Raw genomic sequence first — 20,318 nt, forward strand, 5'->3', positions numbered from 1 at the left:
AGCTTTTCAGGAATAAACACTGAAAAGTTCAAAATGTTCAAATGGTATCTCATAGTTAAGTACAGTAGAAAATCTGGACCAGTTTCTTTTCCAATGGCCAAGGAAACATCGTTGGAGTGCATGGAATCAAATTCTTAAAAAAAAAAAAAAAAAAGCTAGAACATTTAAATAGAAAAGCAAAATACCACAAAACTGAAAATCTGACTGAATACATTTTCTAAAATTGTCAGAATGTCCCACATCACTAAAGTAATTTTAATGCTTTCAAACATCTTTCCCAGGGATACCAATAACTGTGAAAGGCGGTGTGAAATATTGGTGAATGGCGGCTCGAGTACTTTGGGAGCTTCACATGTAATTCCCTTCAATCAAAGCTTGTGAAGCAACGTTACACTGGCTGGCTCCATCTCTTATCTCCCACCTATTATCTAGAGAAGATGGGTTGGCACATTCTGACTTCAAACTTCTCTCCATTTGACATCAAATCTTTCTGCCAAGATTAATGATTGAACATTTGATTTTCGAAGTGATTAGAATTTCCCTGCGGTGCAATGAAAACCTCAAGGAAGCACAAACCTTTGATGAACACAATCTAAATATGCCCCGGCCGACATTTCTAATCATATAGAACATCAAAACAGATCAGACAGGAAGGGAATCTCATGTAGACAGACCATGTGACTTATTTATCTAATCTAACCCAGGATGGTGCTATTCATTTGGGCAGCAAATGTGAAAAAGGCAGAATAGAGGTAATATTCGAGATAAATTATCTTATTTTCTAGGGATCTAGTAAATACAGCCCGCTGCAGCATTCGGTTAAAGGTGCACAGAAAAATTGGCTGGTTACCAGAATCTATTTTCAGCTTTATCAGCAGTAAATTGTGACAGAATGGTAAACTCGATGCGTCACAGTAAGTTTACCAGGGTCTTCTACAAACAACAGCTCTCTTCAGAGTTGAAGGTAGCCATTTTTAGTGGGACTTAGGTGTTTAAAATAACACTTTTTAAAAGAAAACTATTTCTTGATGACATATTTAAATACATCTTTTGTTCATTCAGGGCACAAGAGAGTGAAACTTAAATCAGACAACCACAAGGCTGAATATTTACCTTCCTAAGTATTGTTCTGTATCGTATAGTCGTGAAGGATAGTCAGGATCTTCCAAAATCTATTTAAAGGAAAACTGATATCAAAGTTTGTCCTAAAGTTCTGATTGATGTATATAAAGCATCACTAGAAGCTGCTTGTTCATCGACATCCATAATCAGACATCCAAGAGTCCAATACATTGACTTTTTGGAGTCGATGTATCGATCCAAGAAGTAAAAGCAAATAACCATTCAAACATGATTTGTGTCTGTTTTACTAAGGGATATCTATACCAAAACGTTTTGGCATAGCCATTTTATCAAAATTAAAGTCAAAATAAAAAGTACTCAAAAGTACAAATAAAGAAAATGAAATTAAATGCAAAGTATAAATGGAGCGTGGGGGGGGGGAGGTAAAATGGAAGATGAGATAACAAAGGAAGGGAAAGTGATGAGGAATAGTGGAGACACAGAACATCTGATGCTGCAGAAGAAGAGAGAGAGAGAGAGAAGAAAAGAGAGAGAGAAGAGCCAGCAGAAAGCAGTAGTCGATATAACGGCAGCCATTCATCTCTCTGACAGCCTTCCAAGTGCACTGCTGGGGGAGACACAAAGCTGCGTCACCTTGGATGCAGCTAATGCACAGCAATGCACGCATAGCATGCTTATATGCATACACGCACGGTGACAGAGGAAATGTTTGTTTGTTAACCTTGAATTTGGTGTGCATACGCAGAAAGCAAGCAAGTGCATCATTAAACTGCAAGCTGCACAAGCCTAAATCTCAGAAGCACTTAGAAAACAGCTATAGATTGTAAAGCCGTTCTAAATTTCTCCTCGTCTTTTACAACCCTACCTCCTCGTGAAAAAAAAAAACCCCAAAAAAACGTCCTCCATATGTGTTTGCACAGACAAACGTTCCAAGACAAACATGCACATTAAACGGACATGACACATTCACATGACACTGGAATATGGGAACGCAGATGTGTGCTCAAAAGAAAAACACACTTACACACACACACACAAACCCTGTTTCCCAGTTCTGGTCATGGCCCATTGGCTGACGCCTGCCGTCCATCTCTCATGATTCATGGCTTAGCTGGCTGCTGTGGAGCAGTTCTGAACCACTGGGCCGAGGAAAGCCTGCGCGCCATTAAGGCGCAGCGGGCTGGACATGCTGCTGGAGCTGCCGCACTAGAGCAAGCTCTTGCTCTTCAAACTAGCACCAGAAGAGGTGAGGAAGCAGGCACAGATCATATTGGTTCTGTTGGAAAAGTAATAAAAACACCTGAATGCCCTCACAAACTACCCAGCCTTATGAAGCGCACTCTAAAGCAAAATATGTGCTGCTTTTTATTTAGTTGGGCATCTATCTCTTCTTGCCCCTCCCCCACCAGATATTTCAGCTAAATTAGCCCCTCTAATCATTCCAAAAGACTCCTTTCTAATCACAAAATCAGTGGAGGCTAAAGAAGAGAGACATGGGTGCCAAGTAACACTCCAGCACACCCACCTCTGCCATCCTCAATCAGCGAAACCCCCAGGAGATTCGCCAGAGGCACACGTCCATACACTAATGACTCCTTAATGATCCCCGACTCGGCTGGAGTGCTGACAAACACTGACAAACCCTCACCCTGACAACTGAACACCCACATTTAGCTCCTGACCTCACCCCTTATTTAGAGGCTCATCTTTCAGCCATTGGCCTTATCACACCAGCTACATCCTCGAAGGATCCATGAAGCTAAGCCAAACATCCCCTACCTCAGATAAAAGGTTTTCCTGTCAGAGTTTTGCGCCAATTTCCAATATCTTGACCCTTAGATGATACTAATTATTTATCTAAACTAAAATATCTCTCTAAGAACAAAGAAAGACGGTATAAAAAGAGTTTCTAAATACTAATTTAACAGTGTTTTATCCTATGCTTTGAACCGTGCGGCTTTTCTGTGGATTTTTCTTCAGCCACCAGGGGGCTCTTCAGCAGGAAACGAATCATTGGAAGTCAAAATCAAAGAAGAAAATGCTAATTTTCATTTAGAACAAGCACATGCTAGCAGCAAGCACGACAAAGAAATTTCTTCAAACTCATATGATGCAGCTTTAAGTTGAGGGCTATCGATCTAGCAGTACAGGAGGGAAATAGAGCCACTGCACGTAAACGAGTCCATGGTACGGAGTTGGAGACGGAGGGCTGCCTTAATAAATCCAGCAGATTTATTAGGACGCAGCCCTCTGCTGCAGAAAACTGAGAGCAGAGATACCAGCGGCTTATAGCCCGGTGCGGCTTATATATGTATGTTTCCAGTTTATTTTTATTTTGTTTGTTTGTTTGTTTTTTTCAAAACATTTGTAGGTGTGGCTTATAGTGAAGTACGGTACGAGGTTTACATTTTAATCTGTCTGTAGCATCTTAGAGATTAGTGAGATTAGTTTGAGGTCAGTTTGGCTAGTGCAACTGAAAAAGCAATCTCCTTATGTAAAAAGGAAAAAAAAACAAATCACCGTTCAGCCTACCTGTTTCCTACTGAAAGTCTTTCTCTCTCTCGCTTTCTTGCAGTGTGAATGAAACACCGGCACGACCTAACATGCTGTCCCGAAAATACACCGCTATCAATTTCAAAATAAAGGGCGACATTTACTGAAATCTTAGCAACATATACAGTGGAAGAAAGCCAGTTAAGATGAACAAAAGCAAAACTCCAGAAAGCATTTAAGCTTCTCTTTTCTTGGGTTTGAGGTTGGTGGGTGTCATTGCTCGAGAATCTTTTTAGAATCACACATGACATAATTACAGTGTGAACGTCTGCCAGCCCACCTTAGTTTCACCTAAAAAACTCACCCTAAATTAGGGGTAACCTCCTTCTATCTAACCCTACCATTATAACAAAAAGAAAGTCACAAACAAAAAGGAAAGAGTAAGAGAGCACCCAGAGGAAAGCCCTAGTTAAACAACCTTGTTTCACAATTACAGAGTTTTTGTAAAAAGAAAATAGTTACTGGCAGATCCCTTGGATGTAGCCAGGTGTTCAAAGTGAGACAAAAACAAAAGCTTTTAAAGTTCCACACCTACAAAGAAAAGCCGCCGTGTTTATGTTATAGCCACAGTACACGTGACTGTGGAAAATCTGCAAAAGATATAGCCACAAGTCAGTGAGTCTAACGTACGACACTAACTTCATGCTAGCCCATGACCTCACTGGCTCGGCTTGCCAGAGGAGGATTGTGGATGACAGAGCGCTCTCTGTTTGAGCCTCTCCACCACTCCTCCTGCTTCTCTGTTTGCTTTTCTTTTTTTTTTCTCAGCTTTTCATCTTCATAGTGTCCTAAATAGAGTTATAAAAATCTATTAGTGTCACAAAGTCCACTGGCCATCCACAGAAAAACGCGCAACACTATGCTTGACTTCTTTGTACAGATGCACGAAGAAATCGTCCCAATTACCACGAGACAAATCAAGATCTGACAGAACAAGTGCTGGAGTGCTGCTTGATGTATAAGGAACAACTTATCTGATGTCCTGCTCTATTTCTCGCTCTGATCCTTCACCGTAAACAGGCAATTTTAGTTCGGACATGCAGCGTTTTTGTAGGTTGACAGATACATTACTTGGCATTATTTGTACCATCAGTATCTCTCTTGGTAGATCTACAAAAGGAAAGGGCAACGTAAAGTATGCTGTAGGCCAGAGATTCTCAGATACAGAATGAAAACAGAGGCGATGCGGCCCCGTCCAAATCTATGGCACTCTGATGCCCATGATATGGAACACTAAAAATATTTACAGATAACCAACAAATATAAATATATATATATAGGGCTTCAATGAGTCTCATTAAATGTTGGCTAATCTTCTAGTGGAGTACTGAAGTTTCATACATTAACCATATGATGCAGAATTTGTTCTGAAAAATGTAAATTCAGACGAAAAAAGGAGGAAAATAAAAATAAATGTGAGCTAATAGAAGGACTACAGAAAGAAATGCACAACATTCGTAAAGGTCAGAAAGTTAAAAGTCATCTTCTGATCATGCTTTGATTTTAAAAGTTACAGTGGTACAAAAACAAGAAAATGTTGTAAGCAGCCATTTGCTTCTCGGCTGTGAACAAATCTAATAAAACACATTTATTGACTAATAGTTGTTCTGGACCTTTTGTATTATATAAAAGTCCCATTTGGACCTGATGAGGACCATCCTCCACCTCTTTATATTTAAACCAATGATCATGTGGCTACTTGACCTCAGTGACTTATCTGGTTTTATTTAATGATGTCACCACATGCCCAGATGTTAGCAATTGAGTTGATAACTGCAATACAATTCTAATCTGAAGCTTTAATAACGTCCGTGTTGAATTACCGTTTTTTTTTTGTTTTTTTTTATTAAGAATTGGAGGAAAAAACAGATTAAGAGATATTTATGCACAAAGACATGAACTGTATAATCTATAAAGAAAACTTATTTAAAGTTTTACATCATTAGCATCATACCAGGATGGTCTACTAGGGAACTTTATCATCTTAATCACTTTACCGTAAGATTTCCCAAAATACATCCAAAAACCATTTAATCATTTTTGGATGTATTTTGAACGCAACGTTATAATTCACAAAAGACTGGAATCGTTGCTTTTTTAAAAATTTATACATCAAGAGTCCGTTGGACCTTCTCAAAGCTCGTCGACCGTAGACTACATATGGGAAATCCCGTCAGAACCAACATCCTGTCCCAGGGCCCCTAGGAAGTGACCTCAGCTTCAGAGAGGCCAGATAAAAAAGTCCACATCAGAAACACAAAAACACCCGGCTGGCCGTAATGAGCGGCGCACCAGGCTCCAGTGTGTTCTGAAGGAGACCAGGTGGTGTGACACACATATGATTCTGATTAGGGGGCCTTGGGATGAACGAGAGGAGAGCCGGGGAGGAACGTAGGGTGGGCTGTTAGGAGCCAATCACAAGGTTTTGTATATGATGCAACCATTTGTGGAGTTCATTGTCCTCAGCTGGGCCCAGGCATCATGCTGTTCTCACAAGAGAACAGTTTACTTTGAAAATGAGTTTGTGTGTAGACGGAGGTGGGACAGATGACTTATTGTTTCCCTCCAAGAGACAAAAGCCAAACATGAACTTTAGAGCTGAATCTTACCAGTAAAATGATCTACGTTACAGGTTTATGTCATTTTTATAGTATAACAACGTATTTCAATATAGCTTAATTGATTTTATATGCATTTCTGTGATAAACCAATAAGAAGTTGTAAATAAGCAAAGTGGGAGGGAAAAAATGGGGGGAAAGCGGCATCCCTCACTTGGTATTGTAGAGGGAAAGCTATAAGAAATCCCCTTCAAAGTTTGATACAATTTAGTCTGATGAGATCAAAATGAATCATGTGTGGTGGAAAACTAAAACTCAAAACAAAATCTCACTAGTACTATACATAGTGGTGGCAACATCATATTGTAAGGATCGTTTTCTTTAGCAGAAACCCAAGAAGACCCCTTGAGATTAAGGTCGATGTTCACCTTCCCTAAACCTACAGCCAGAACTGCAATAAAACTGTGTAGATTAATGGTAAAAATATATATATATAAATATATCATTGAGAATCTGATTTGTAGCCAGTCTTGAAACTGATCTTCAAAGACAGTTTAACAAAGCTTGAATTATTTTGCAAGAAAGATTGGAGTCTTTCAGTCTCTTGATCTGCAAAGCAAATAGAGACATAACCCCAAAAACTTGCAGTGGTACCTGCTGTGAAAGGGAGTTCTACAAAGTATCGAGATACAAAATAAATGCATGCCACAGTTTCAGATTTATTTGTACGAAACAATGCACACATTTCCTTTTGGAACACATGGACAGTATGAACTACTTTGCGTTTGCTTGTCACTTAAAACCCCCCTTCAAGACACATTAATAAATTTAGCTGTTTGCATGACGAAACGTGACACGGTTCAAGGGCCATCAATGCCTCTGTAAGGCAAAGTTTGACCACAAAGTCACACTTGTGATCTTTGAAAGCAAGAGACGTCAAAGACACCTCTGTCCTCATTCCTCAATGGTCAGTTCCGTCCTGGTGTATTGTGCTGCACTTGACTTGACTCCTTAAATGCCTCCCGATATGAAGTAACAAAAACAAGCAGGGCTGCCAGTCTGGTAGGAAGGATAAGGAAGGGGAAACAGGAGGCCATTCTTCTCTTTGTGTGACGGGAATTGTGTAGGAACAAGCACCTGTCACCCCACAACAATGACCACAAAGGTCGGGCAGAGAGACAGAGAGAGCTGAGAGACAGAAAGCAGAGAAAGAGGGCAGCACAGGATGAAAAGTGGATCTGGCCGGCCAAATCGTTTCCTTCCTTCCAAATCAAATTATTTCCTGCAAATTACAGTTCAAAAACTGTGAATGCTTGAAGGCCACGCAGTCAGGTATTCACCTGATTAGCATCTGCATTAACAGTTAGCACCGATAATAGCAGCAGCTAAAGCTTCCCATTATCTGAGTCTGTTGCTGGAACTCTTATTTCCCATCCACCATCCCCTCTATGTATGCCCTGCACCAATTTCACACTCATTTTTTTTCCTGAAGTGAGAAAGAGCAGCCGCATTTCTGTGTCCTTCATATTTCCCCTTCACATGTCCTCCAAACCAGGAGAACAGAAGGATTTCCAGGCACAGCACAATCCTGCACTTTCAATATGATAAGAGACTCAAGGAAAGAAAAAAAAAAAAGTCCACCAAAAGTCAATTTATTATCCTCCGCAGTGACAGTTGGCCTGCTCTACCCATTTCAGGGTCGCTGTAACACATATAACACACTACTACTTACCTCTCTGTCCTTTAACTTCATGGCCAGTACCAGCTGGTTGCGATGGTTGGTTAATGCTTCACGATAGTTCCCCTTGGAGAAGAATGCAGAGCCCAGATTCCCATGAGCACGGCATTCCCCAGTTTGGTCACCTGAAGAGGTAGAACAAAAGACATGAAACACAAAAACCGACACCCTGACACGCACCGCGGCTAGCTGCTGGACACAATTAGGAGCCAAGTGGTGTTTATTTCATATCAGCCTTCTGTGCAATGAAACACGTGTATTGCCACTCGCATGCCACTGCACCCTTAAAAGGTAAAGTGGCCGTTCGGCGTTCTTCTCTGCAAGAACAGCTTCTCTGACAGCTGGTAGTGCTGATCTTAAAGCTCCGGAGGGTAAAAGGGGAAAGCCTTATTATTTCTGCCTGACAGCGAGGCCTCACAGTAAGGGCCAAAGTAAAGCTCAAGTCTCTGCGCTCCACCTGAGAACCTCCGCTTCTTATCTCCAGCTGCTCTGCCCACTCATGTGTCAAATGTGTGGGGGTGAGACGAGTGGAGCCAGTCAGTGCTGCATGCTTCTTTTTTTTTTTTTTTGTTTTGGCTTGGGTTTTTTTTTTCTTCATTCTGTAAAATTTCCACAGCAAGTGGCTTTTTTTCTTTTAAAAATGTTTCAGATCACCTTAAACATTCAAGAAAATTGATTAAAGACGAGAAAATGAGCCTCACTACAAGATTTACTCAAAATTATGCTATAATTCACTGAGATAAACGAGAGAAGAGGCAGCAGCTAAGCTAGTGGTCTTTTATCTTCGCTTAAAGCATATGAATGTGCTAACATTTCTAAAAAGTAGGATGAAGTCACTTGGTAATTAATTGGTTTACAGTTAGCTAACAGGATTTTGCAGTGAATAGAAATGTAATCTAAACAAAGGCTAAACATGAATCACATTTATTACTGAGAAAGTCTAATAGACAAGAGTGACCTGAAATCACTGCAGTTACCCAGTTTATCCACCTAATCATCAGTAAAGCTGTGTCATGTTAGGCAGTGTCACATTAATGTTACATAAATGTAATCAATTCTCAATATGAGAGATTGGCCAAGAAATTGAGTGGTTATCGGAATCGAGGCGTTTTCAGTCGTCTTCACACAGTAACCAAACCGGAGACTTCTTGTCAGAATGTCAAAATAATAATAATAAAAAAAGAGATGTAGAAAGTCATGTTTGAGGAGTGCCTGTGCTTCATTCAAGCTGCACGACAGCTAGAGACAACAAGACTTTTAGTACATAACTGGAAGCTTGAATGGAGGACAGAAAAGCTGCAATTTTTAAGCTTTCGACCTCTGTTAGAACATAAAATGATTTGGAAATGTTGACAGCTTTAAAAAAAAACTCAAAGAAGAGAATTTGGAGTTGGCAAAAAAAAAATACTATTGCCTACTCAAAGTTTTATAGAAACCGAAGGCTGGATATTCGCCGCAAGTTTTTTAAACAATAGCAAAGTAGTTATTGACTAGAATAAAAAGGTATTCATCTAATCATACAAGCTGTACAACTTTACTCATTAAATACTGTCGTCACTCTCAAAGTAAAAAAAAAAAATGATACAGGGACTCTGCATAAAAGAAAGCTAAAAGAAAATTGCATTGTGCCCAGAAATAGTCCCAGAATAACAAAAATAGCTTACTACTTCTACAAATTATCTCTGAAAACAGATTTGACAGAGAATGTATCTGTGAAAATTAGTTTGCATAGCATTTAATTTAATTTAAAAGGGCACCGTCATATATCAGTACCAATGGATGACATCCAAGAAATAAATGTCCTGCTTGTTGGCCCACATTAAACTTTACTGAAGAACAACAAAAAGAGACTAATGAATATTGAAAGTTCACTCATTAGTCAGATCAGATCAAAAATAAATTTGGGTTCACTTTGCCAGGTAGTTTCCTTGCCAAGATCCCTCATGATTGCAAAACAATGACAGAAAAGACTGGAGGTAGGACTTTAATACATATCTGGATATCTACAAGGCAGATGCACTTATAAATATATACATATATCTAAATATATACACATATCCCACCTTGATTAGAAAACTTCATGTTAACTACCCAATGAGTTTTTCGAATAATTTCCAAACAGTTTCGAGTGAAGAACAAAGTGAGAGCTCTGACACTGCCAGGTTTGCTGAACGACTCCCTACACCTTGGGGGTGTTTTAAAGAGAAACTTAGCAAAACACAACCCTTCCAGCAGAAGGCAAAATTTCTTTTGAAGAATGACAGAACATCTCTGAGGAAATGTATGAGGCACTGATTTTCTCCATGCCGAGGAACACTCAGTCAGTAATAAAACATGAGGATGAAACTATGAAGAATGAGCATTCGAATCTTAATAATGGAGGATGCGGTGACATTTTGAGTTCATATTATGCAAAGTGTCATTTTGATGTATTCATCAAAACATATCACTTGATTGTTGGAGGGGGGATAAAAAGAGAAGCAATTACAAGGATGTGCAGTAGCTGCGAGTTTTTTAAGACTTCAGTGTAAACGCCAGTGATGACATATGCAAAAATTGTCGCCATTAGAGGCAAAATATTCGTATTTATTACCATCTGACATGCATCAAGAAATCTGCTGTTGACCAAACCAATACAACTTCTAAAAATCTGATTTTATTTCAGTCAGTAAATGCCCCTTGTGCAATCTATACCTCTGTCTCAAAAGCTGGTTAACTTTTCTGCTTTGTAGCTGTTCAGTGTTTTGTCATAATATTACTATTACTATATAATATTTCTTATAATATTTTTTCCATTTAAACATTTGTGTCATTCCTGCGAATTTCAAAACGTAGCTAACGGAAATAATTGACAGCCCGTTCCCAGCTGACATACCTAAGGTCTTGGCCACCTCCAAGTCCTGCTGCATGTATCCGAGGCTCTTCTCTGTGTTGCCCAGGGACCAGTGGGCGCTGCTGAGGGCGGAGAAGACGGAGCCGCGTAGCTTGAGGCTGCACGTTCCGATCTTCAAAGCGGCTTCCAGCACCACCACGGAGGCCGTGTGGTGCCCCGCTGTCAGTAGCTCCTGGCCAATCACAGACACCACCACAAAGGGACTTTTGTCCAGCTTCATCTTTTGCAGCTGCTGATAGGTGGGCTCCAGAGAATCTGTGCAGAGCAAAAAAAAAAACAACAACAAAAAAAAAAAACATGTTAGGCACAGACTATGAAGGGTGCCAAAGCAATAAAAAGCAAAAAAAAAAAAAAAAACATTCTGCTGCCATGCTGAGTAACAATAACATGAGGAAGATTATGAGAAATGAGTTGCGGATTTGTAAATTCTGTGTAAAGGTGAGATTTATCTCCACTCTGACTTTACTTTCTTTAAATAACAGCTTTTCCCAGCGTCCATAATCACAGCCTGTTGCTCAGACGGCCGTCCTCGACAATTTAACAATAAGTCAATGCACTGTATGATCCTTTTTTTTTATTCTTTCTCTTTGACTTGGTTAATCTAAAGCAATTTTCACTGCATGAAATGACAAATGTTTAGACAATCACTAGCGATCGTTCTCACAAACCACATAACAAGATTGCGCCAATATTTCTGCCTTTTTTTTTTCCAGGTAAAATGACTGTTTGAGAAAGCTACAGCAGGTTATTCACTTTAAAGTGACAGGATGACGGGGAAACAAAAGCAGCTCATGCCAGTATGTAGCGGAGATGTAATGGAGAAACAAAGACCAAAGGAGATGTACAAGGTGACCTCTGAAGAGGCTGAAAACTCACACAATGACATAAATCAATGGTGGACCACATGGGATTGGGGATCTAGAGCCTTTTCAGATTATAAAGCCCTGTGGCAGACAGCAACATCGAACGTCCTGACCTGACCAAGTGGATGTAGGTCTTTGTGTCTAATGTGCTCCTTTGTGCATGTATTTCTAAATGCATACCAAAAATATTTACACCCCCTAAACCTTTCAACATTTTGCTACATAACCACGAACAGCGTGTTGTATTGGAACACAAAAGTAGAACATTACCTTAAAGTGGAATAAAACTAAAGACATTGTTTTATAAATGTGTCACGAATAAAAGTAAAAGCGTTTTATGCTTTGGTACTCGGTCCCCTTTACTCTGATACCTGAAAACGCATTCGGTGACAACAGTAGATTTTCAAAGTATTTGAGCGTAATTTATTCTCAGTATAAATCCAGCTGCTTGTGAAGGCCTTATAGGTTTGTTAGAAAACAATAGAGAATAAACAGCGTCATGAAGACGGAGGAACACAGCAGACAGAAGCGGGAGAAAGTCATGGAGAAGGATTAAGGCGATTTTTGCTTTTAAAACCAACAGCATGAGTCTAAAGTCACACAGTGAGAGCTACAATGAAATGTGGTAAAATGTGAGAGTGGACCACTAAAAGCCTAAACATAAACCGACTTGTGGATCTGTGGAAAAGACTAGATAACTGCACAAATGCTTTCACTCCAATCTGACAGAGACTCCGTACTTTTTCAGTGAACAGCGGAGAAGCGTTTTTCAGTCACCAGATGTGCAAAAGCTGGTAGAAGCACTCGCAGTAGCGACTGTGGCAAAAGGTGGTTCTATAAGTAATTTCTCAGGAAAGATGAAATACACACCACACTTGGAAAAAATGTGCAAAAATATATGGTTCAGTTGCTTCCAACTAGATCAAAGCGTTGCACACTTCAGATAATCTCTATCTATGCGATGTCTGATTTACTTTTTTATCATCAGATCAAAGTTTAAGGAACTGCTAAGAATTTACTTGCAAACATTTAAACACAGCAACATCTGAACAAATGGAGTATATCTTACACCCTCACAAAATGCTTATACATTTTTGTACACACACACACACACACACGCTTACTCAATATGAGCCGCATCCCCGTAAAAGCACACAAAAGCATAACTGATGATGCTCTTTCAAGAGCTCTTGAAAGAGCATCTCCTCTGTTCCGGCACTTGGCAGAACGTCGTGGTTACGGAGACAGTGCATGCATATTATATCCATTCACACCTTGTAATTGCCTTCAGAGTGACACCGAGAGCTGAGTCATAAATCAAACGATGGAAAAAAAAAAAAAGCTTTTTTAAAAAGGTGTCATGGCTGTTGTGTTCATAAACAGGTTGTTATGACAATGGAGAGCACTGTTCCCTACACACAACACCGGCACAGAAATAGATGGAGGATCTGGATTGAACCAAGCTATGAGACACACAAGATCCGAGATGTCATCGGGATGCACACAGCAATCAACGAGGTAATTCTAAAAAAAAAAAAAAACATTTCTCCTGATTTTCTTTTCAAAATACCTTTTCAATCTTATGCTTCTAACTAGTGAGTCTTCTTTATATTGTGACGGTTCATGGTCATTAGATTATTTCCTTGTACTACTTCTTGCAGCCTGTCCCTGCTGCTGGCAGGTCAGATGTTGAACACACCTCTTTTTCGGCATAAATATGATCTAATCACAAAGGTTCTTACATCTTAGAAAGATGAGAATGCATAAAGGGGAAAAATAGTGCATTAACAGCTGCAAAAATAATATATAGTAGTTAATTAGCTGGTCAGTACAGAGGAACTCTGATAATCTAAACAGCAAGCAGTAAAATCTCTTTTTCAGATTTAAAATTAAAGCTGTCAAGCTGGCATTTCTTTATGTCTGATTTTGTCTGGTTAACTCTTTCTTTTTATGTTTCTATTACTGTGGAAAAAATGATGGAAATATGAGGTAACTATCATGGTACGATATTGACATATGATATCCACACTAGAGAGGTAAAATTAAGGATTAATAACGAGGCAGCAAAGGAGAAAGGCAGATGAGGTTTGTACTGTCCACCTTTTGATGGGTGCAAAGAACATTCTCATCAGATGTCTCCATGAGATGCTGTACTTTTCGCTGCAACATTTTCAATGAAACTCGTTACTATGCCGTAAGAAGACTGTATTAAGAATGTATTAAAGTATTTCTCATTCTTTTTCTCTGGGCATATTCAGCCGTCAGGCTCTTCCTCCTTCACATCAAGACGTTGTCCTGTTTGATATCGAATATTTAAATCAAGCGCGTCGGCTTTTCCTGTCTCATTAACTCATTTAACATTTTGCCACCGTGATCTTAAATGTGAGTGTTCAACTCTTTTCCAATCAAATACACCTTCATATATGTCTATATATCCAATGATTACAAAAATACCAAATGAAAAAATGTGTTGCTTCGATTTAATGCTCGTTATTTTTGCAAAAGTAAATCACGTCGGCAAATATGAAGTCACTGCTATGACTCCTCTTCAGTTAGATAATCGGTCATATTGCTGAACGGTAAGTGACTATGTGTGTTTTCTGCTGCATCTGGTGTTTAAGATTCTTAGATAAGCATTTTCTGTTTTTTCTTTAGATTTAAATGTTAATGATTCCTCCAATGATTTGTGTTTAATGTCAAAGTAATGCTTCACATTGTCAGGTTTGACATCTGTTTCTGATTAAAAGGAAAAATAAAACTCAGTGTGATAATATGTTTGATGGACTTTTAAGACTCATCCTTCTTTTTTTAAGGGTTGACTGATCTCAACAAACCAATAGGAAGCTTGTGGACTCCTTCAGTACTACTGCAAATAGCAATGCTAAAAAAAAAAAATATTTTTAAAAAGTTACGCAACATAAACTGGGTTATCGTAAATGCAAGAAAATATAACAGCTCTAAACAAACAAAAAACATTCCTGATCAAAGTAGGACTTCATTTGAGTACAGTTTTGGATTATAGTCCACTTGGGAACCTTGAAATAGGAATCAAGAATAAAACATCCATAACATTAAAAACTTAAAAACTACATTTCCCTGTTTTTTTAATAGACAACTGACTGTGTCCTCAAGACACACATTACTTTCTTTAAGTAACATTTTTATTGTTTGTCGTTCTCTAATGTTGTTTTTCAGTTGTCTGGTTTGGTAGAAATAGTCAAATTAAAAGTGGTTTCATTAAAGATGCACTGAGCTGTGATTTATCTGTGATATAAAGATGCACTGCAATCATATTTAATCTGACAACATGGCAATATAACACAGCTATACTGTAAATATAAGTAATATTTTCTCAAAAGAAAATATTACTTACTATTTTACACAGATTACATAGTAATATGAAGGATGATACCACAAAAAATATTAGGTTTTTGTTTTTTACTAAGTTACATTTTTATCACCTATCAAGTTGGAAAACTGCATGTAAAAATTCATCACCTGATTAAAACATCCCATTCTTTACTTTTGCTGTTGCCCAACATTTTCTATAACTCTGTTTACTGCCAGATGAACAACTGAATCTGGGTATGAATTTCCTCCCTTTAAGGAGAGAAAGCAGAACACGCCTACCTTTCACTTCTACAGGGACTTTGGCTGTGTAACACAGATTATCCTCCCTGTTTGCCGGCGTAATATTGATTATCGCCGCCATGTGCCAACAGCCCCTCTGAGAGGATCATTGTTTTTAATCCTTTGACCTAGCTACCTCTCCTTAACACACCTTGGATTAGGTCTTCCCATGGCTGCCTGGCACTCGGGGAAGTAGGGTAAACAATTAGGGGATTAAGTCGCTTGGCCTAAATATTGTTCTTCTCCTACAGAGAACACCCATTCTAGTCCACAATGGACTGGTCTGGGCTCAGACCCAAATTTGGTTTGTTTTTGTTTTGGTTCCAATTGAAGCCTGAAAAGCTCACGGTGGCTAAGATGGGCGCTTCATTCTCCACTCTCTAAGCCATTTTTTTTCCTCTTTGAATCTGCACCCACATTTTCAGAGGACTCTTGCATTCAATTTCTCATTGATCGAATCTCACAACACATTTTTTTTTTAGTTTACATAAAATCAGATCATATTTATTCAGGGATCCGTTTCACGATAGTTTGGCAAAAAGATGAGGGTGATGAAAAATTAAAACATGAAGTAAACAAGTAAAACAGGTACGTAGAATATAATCAAAATGTTAACTTATAGTAGGAACTTTGTTAAAAAAGCAAAGCTTTACGTTTGTTTAAATATACAAAGAAAAAAATTTGACATACTTTCCAGGAATGGTCATTGCAAACTCTACCTACTGAAGAATCTAAGATCTTTTGGAGCAATACAAAAGTATTTTTTAACACAGAAATGTAAATTAAAGGCTGTATATTCCGTGTCTTTATCACAGAACACACATTGTGTGAGGCACAACTGAACTTAATTTCCATTTTTATTTAGACCTACAGAGAGAACATTGTGGAAATTATTAGTTCTGTTGGATTTTATGAATGATGACAAAGTAAAACACCAATCAGATCCACATGAAGTGGATCTGATGTGGACCAATCACATATACCAACATATATCAGTTTGAGATATATTCAAACCGATATATTCGGTTTGAATATATCTCCTGGATTATCAGAGGAATTCCTCTGGATTATCAGAGGAAAAGCTGTCGGATCGGCTCCGCAGTGATAGCATCCCACTCAGTGACAAACAACAGGTAATGAGGCCCAGCAACATCATCAGTCCCACAGTCACAACCTTGGTTTCGCCGCAGTGCTAAAGATCCACTCAGCTTTAGGAAAAAGAGCTTACACGAGGCCAGGCGAACACAATGGCATTAATGTTGGATGCTCATTTAGATAACAGGCTATCTGTGTGTGCGATCAGGTTGAGCGACAATAAGATATGCTGAAGCGGCAGGCATCATGCCTCTGAGCCCGAAGGTGTAAGTACTCGACACAAACAGTCGGTAACAAAGAAAAAAGAAGATAGACAGACGGAAAGACGGCCCTGCTTGCTGCAAAGCTGAAAAAAAGAAATGACAGATAAAGTCACCCCAAAAAACACGTACTGACTGACAGAACAAGGATTATCTGTGAGGAAAGTAATTTAGAAGGCGGTAGGACAAAATACGTGAAGCAACGAAGAGAGTGAAATGCACATGAATATCTACTGAAACAGGCATGCTGAAGAGAAATGTGGATTGAGCGTCGACAGATCTCACCTCGTAGCGGTGACTTCATGGCGGCTTCCACCATCCCCACAAGCAGCTGAAGGCTCTTGGGGTCCTGGGCCAGCCCAGAGGCGAAGGCGGCCAGTGCGTCCGCATGGCGACCAAGGTACTGAAGGGCAACACCCTGTCGGAAGTATGCCTGGAAAAACAAACGACAGAGGGGAGCGGAAAGAGTTATCAGGGATCCGGTCGTTTACCACAGCATGGGGCTTTAATCAAACACATTACCATACACACTCATTTTACACCATTTGCATTTCTTCCACACGAGCGGTTTCCCCAAACATGGCTCCTCTTTGCTTTGTACCCCCATTATAGAATGATCAGCAGGGTTTTTTGTGCTTGTTAATTGGATTATAAGTTTTACATAAATGCACATGTTGCGCTCTGGATGGCTGCCTCCTCAGGAGCAACTTGTTTGGCTTTTTTTTCCCTCTTTCTCCGTTTGCTGCTGGAGTTAAAGGCACAGTAGAGCGCTGGGAATTTGTGTGTTTGTGATAAGTACAGAGAAAATAAGCAAAAGCACTCATGCAGTTTCAATTTGAAGAAAATATATTTTTCTAAGTCTACAATCAATCTACAAAATGTTTTACTTGGGACAGACCAATGAAATACGATGTGAAGTTGGGATTCATTGTTTTCTTTCTTCCATTCTCTTTTAAAAAAAAAAACAAAACTTAAAATATGTGGTTGCATGCAGTAAGCCAAGTAAGTCAATACTTTGTAGGACTTTAACTGGGATTCCAGCTACGGGGTGCAGGTGTTTTTGGATGTGTCTCTACCAAATCTGGACTTTGACTAGGCCCTTCTAACACCTGACACTGATCTAAATCATTTCATTGTGGCTCAGCCAGTAGGTTTAGGATTTTCTACCACCCACCTTGCTATCAGCTCTCGCTACCTTTCCTGTTTCTGCAGAAGAAAAGCATCCCCACCGCATGCTGCTGCCACCAACACGGTGTGCACATTCAGGGAGCTGTGAAGTGTTATTTTCCACCACATGACGTTCCAAGTATTTGCCAAACTATTCACGTTTGTTGCTCATTACACCCGAGCAACCTCTTCCACATGTTTACTGAATCCCCCCACGTGGCCCGAGGCAGAAACAACAAATTAGACTTCTTATGTATTTCTTCCAACAATAAATTTGTTTGCGCCACTAATCCATAAAAGCCAGATTTCTTGAAAAACTAATGAATCTGCCACTGGCAGAGCAGTGGTGGACTTCGGCAGGTCCTATTTAAAAATTGGGTGACTTCGAAAAGCTGCATGTTGCAATGAATTTTATTTTGGGTATCAGAGTAAAGAAAATGCATGCCACAGTTCAGCTTTTTCTTTTATTTGGAAACTAAATGAAAACCATGTCTCCCTTCACGCCACATATATGGACTACCTCGTATTTATCCACATATAATTCAAAGACTTTCTATAGCTCCAGACACAACATCCATTTGTACACAATTGACTGTGACAGGATGTAGTTGTAAAAGTCAAACATCTGGCAGCAGATACAGAATGGTCCTTCAACAAGGCAAAAATGAGACAGATTTGTCATTCAATCATTTATTTATAAAGCTGAGAAACACACATAAACTTGTCACAAACTGCATGCAGCTTGTGTCAGATTATTTCTTTCCATAAGAGAATAAAGTGTTTTGGAACATTTAGCAGAGAGAAACCTAAAACAGATGCCGTCTCTGAGATCTAAAGCCCCCATCAATAAGTCTGCTTTTTATGTCTGTTTGGACTCCCGAGAGAAAAATAATTAGGTTCCGTGCAGACGTGTAATTCAAAAATATTTTTATATTTGAGGCTTGATCATACAATAATCCAAGTAAATTGTTAAATCTGACTCTGGTCCAGTTTAGCACCAACCACAAAGACTTAAAGAACTCGACTCAACTCAGTATTCATGATCCAAACCACAAAATCCTCCAAGGAAAAAGGCAAACTGAGCACTTCTGAGATAAAAGCCGAAGATGCGACTGTTCTGAGAGACAACTGCGTCTGCAAAGCATGGGAAAAAGGAAGAACTGAAGACTTTGTAGGGAAGCTGTCATCTTTAGAAGCCTTTTGGTGTTTTCGTGTGTGTGCTTATGCAAGTGGAGCTGCAGCCCCGGCTGATACTTGACCATATCCTGAGTGAGTAGGCAGTCATTCCACTCACAGCCTCCAAAAGTGACACCAAGGCTAATTTGCCATTAGCATCTAAGAGGCCTTTTCATTAGTCTTTCCGAGCCTCTCTACAAGAACCACTACGAAGCGAGAAAGGGGGGGGGGGGATTAAACAAAATGAGACATGACATTGAATTTATAGAGACCAGTAATTAATTTTGCTTCCGTCTGAGCTGCACACAGACTACAAATCACTCTCCGGACCCCTCTGCCCACGTCCCCTCACTTGCAACGCAACTTCACTAAAAATGACGAGGACAGAGATTAAATTCAAAGCATTAACCTTTGTTCTAACATTGTTATTATATGATGGGGACCGCAGGCCCGGGTACCTGCTCGATATTAATTGCATTTTGAAACGGTGGAGTTTGGGCACGACACGCCGGTGAGAACTGAGCGCTCCTCCAAAACATTTTGCCCAAGGGAAAAGAAGACATTTAAAAGCACTTCTCTCGTTGATTAGATTTACCCTACAATATGCCCTGCCCTCCTGTCATTCCCTTAAGGGCCCCGATGGAAGCGACTAGGAGAAGAAGTAGAGAAAATAGATGGATAAACCGTGGCGTTCCTTCCATCAAAAAAGTAGCATCAGCTACTAACGTCATTGTACCCCAAAATTTGGTAGATTAAGTATTAAAGTAAAGTAAAACCAAGCACAAATAAATGAAAAAATAAGCAAACATGGTCAGAAATGACAACATCAAAGCTCCCGAGGGCCTTATAAGGGATTTTTTGTCATTAATCTCCTTCTTCCTTTAAATGACATCATGTGACTAAAGAATAAAAAGCACACTATACCCTTAGGCTTATAATCCAATAAGTCAATTTAACAGAGAGGATTCATCTAAAAAAAAAATTTACATCACAGAGGCTTAATGCTAATGAAATGCACTCATACCACAGAGAGAAGCTCAAGTGAAACTGATAAATTTAAGTTCAAGCCTCAAAGGGACAGTTCAGAATTCAACAGATTCTGTTAAAAACATTACAGAGGGCCAATATCTTACCCGCAGCACATAACTCTCATAGCACCTTCATTTAACGTAAATCCAGATTACGGCAGAGGGCGATAGCACAGACGAGTTCGCCGCTTTTGGCCGTGAGGCCCTACAAGTGAAGTGAGAACAAGATTTTACTCCTACACGTGTTTTTTTTTTTTTTTTTTTTTTTTTTTTT

The 20,318-nt window shown here is 39.4% G+C and overlaps 1 protein-coding gene across 2 annotated transcripts in view; it reads right to left on the reverse strand.

Moving 5' to 3' along the window:
- Positions 1–20,318, reverse strand: part of LOC106963097 (tetratricopeptide repeat protein 28) — a 176,690-nt gene that overhangs the window by 80,509 nt on the left and 75,863 nt on the right. For both annotated transcript variants that reach the window (XM_015057838.1, XM_015057830.1), the window contains exons 2-4: positions 16,959–17,106; positions 10,808–11,080; positions 7,927–8,057 (exon numbers count right to left, since the gene is read on the reverse strand). In XM_015057838.1, the coding sequence (XP_014913324.1) occupies positions 7,927–8,057; positions 10,808–11,080; positions 16,959–17,106 (552 nt within the window). The remainder of the gene's footprint in view (positions 1–7,926; positions 8,058–10,807; positions 11,081–16,958; positions 17,107–20,318) is intronic.

This window comes from Poecilia latipinna, unplaced genomic scaffold (genome assembly GCF_001443285.1).
Source record: "Poecilia latipinna isolate Pla-1442-1.1 unplaced genomic scaffold, P_latipinna-1.0 Scaffold62, whole genome shotgun sequence".
Taxonomy (NCBI): domain Eukaryota; kingdom Metazoa; phylum Chordata; class Actinopteri; order Cyprinodontiformes; family Poeciliidae; genus Poecilia; species Poecilia latipinna.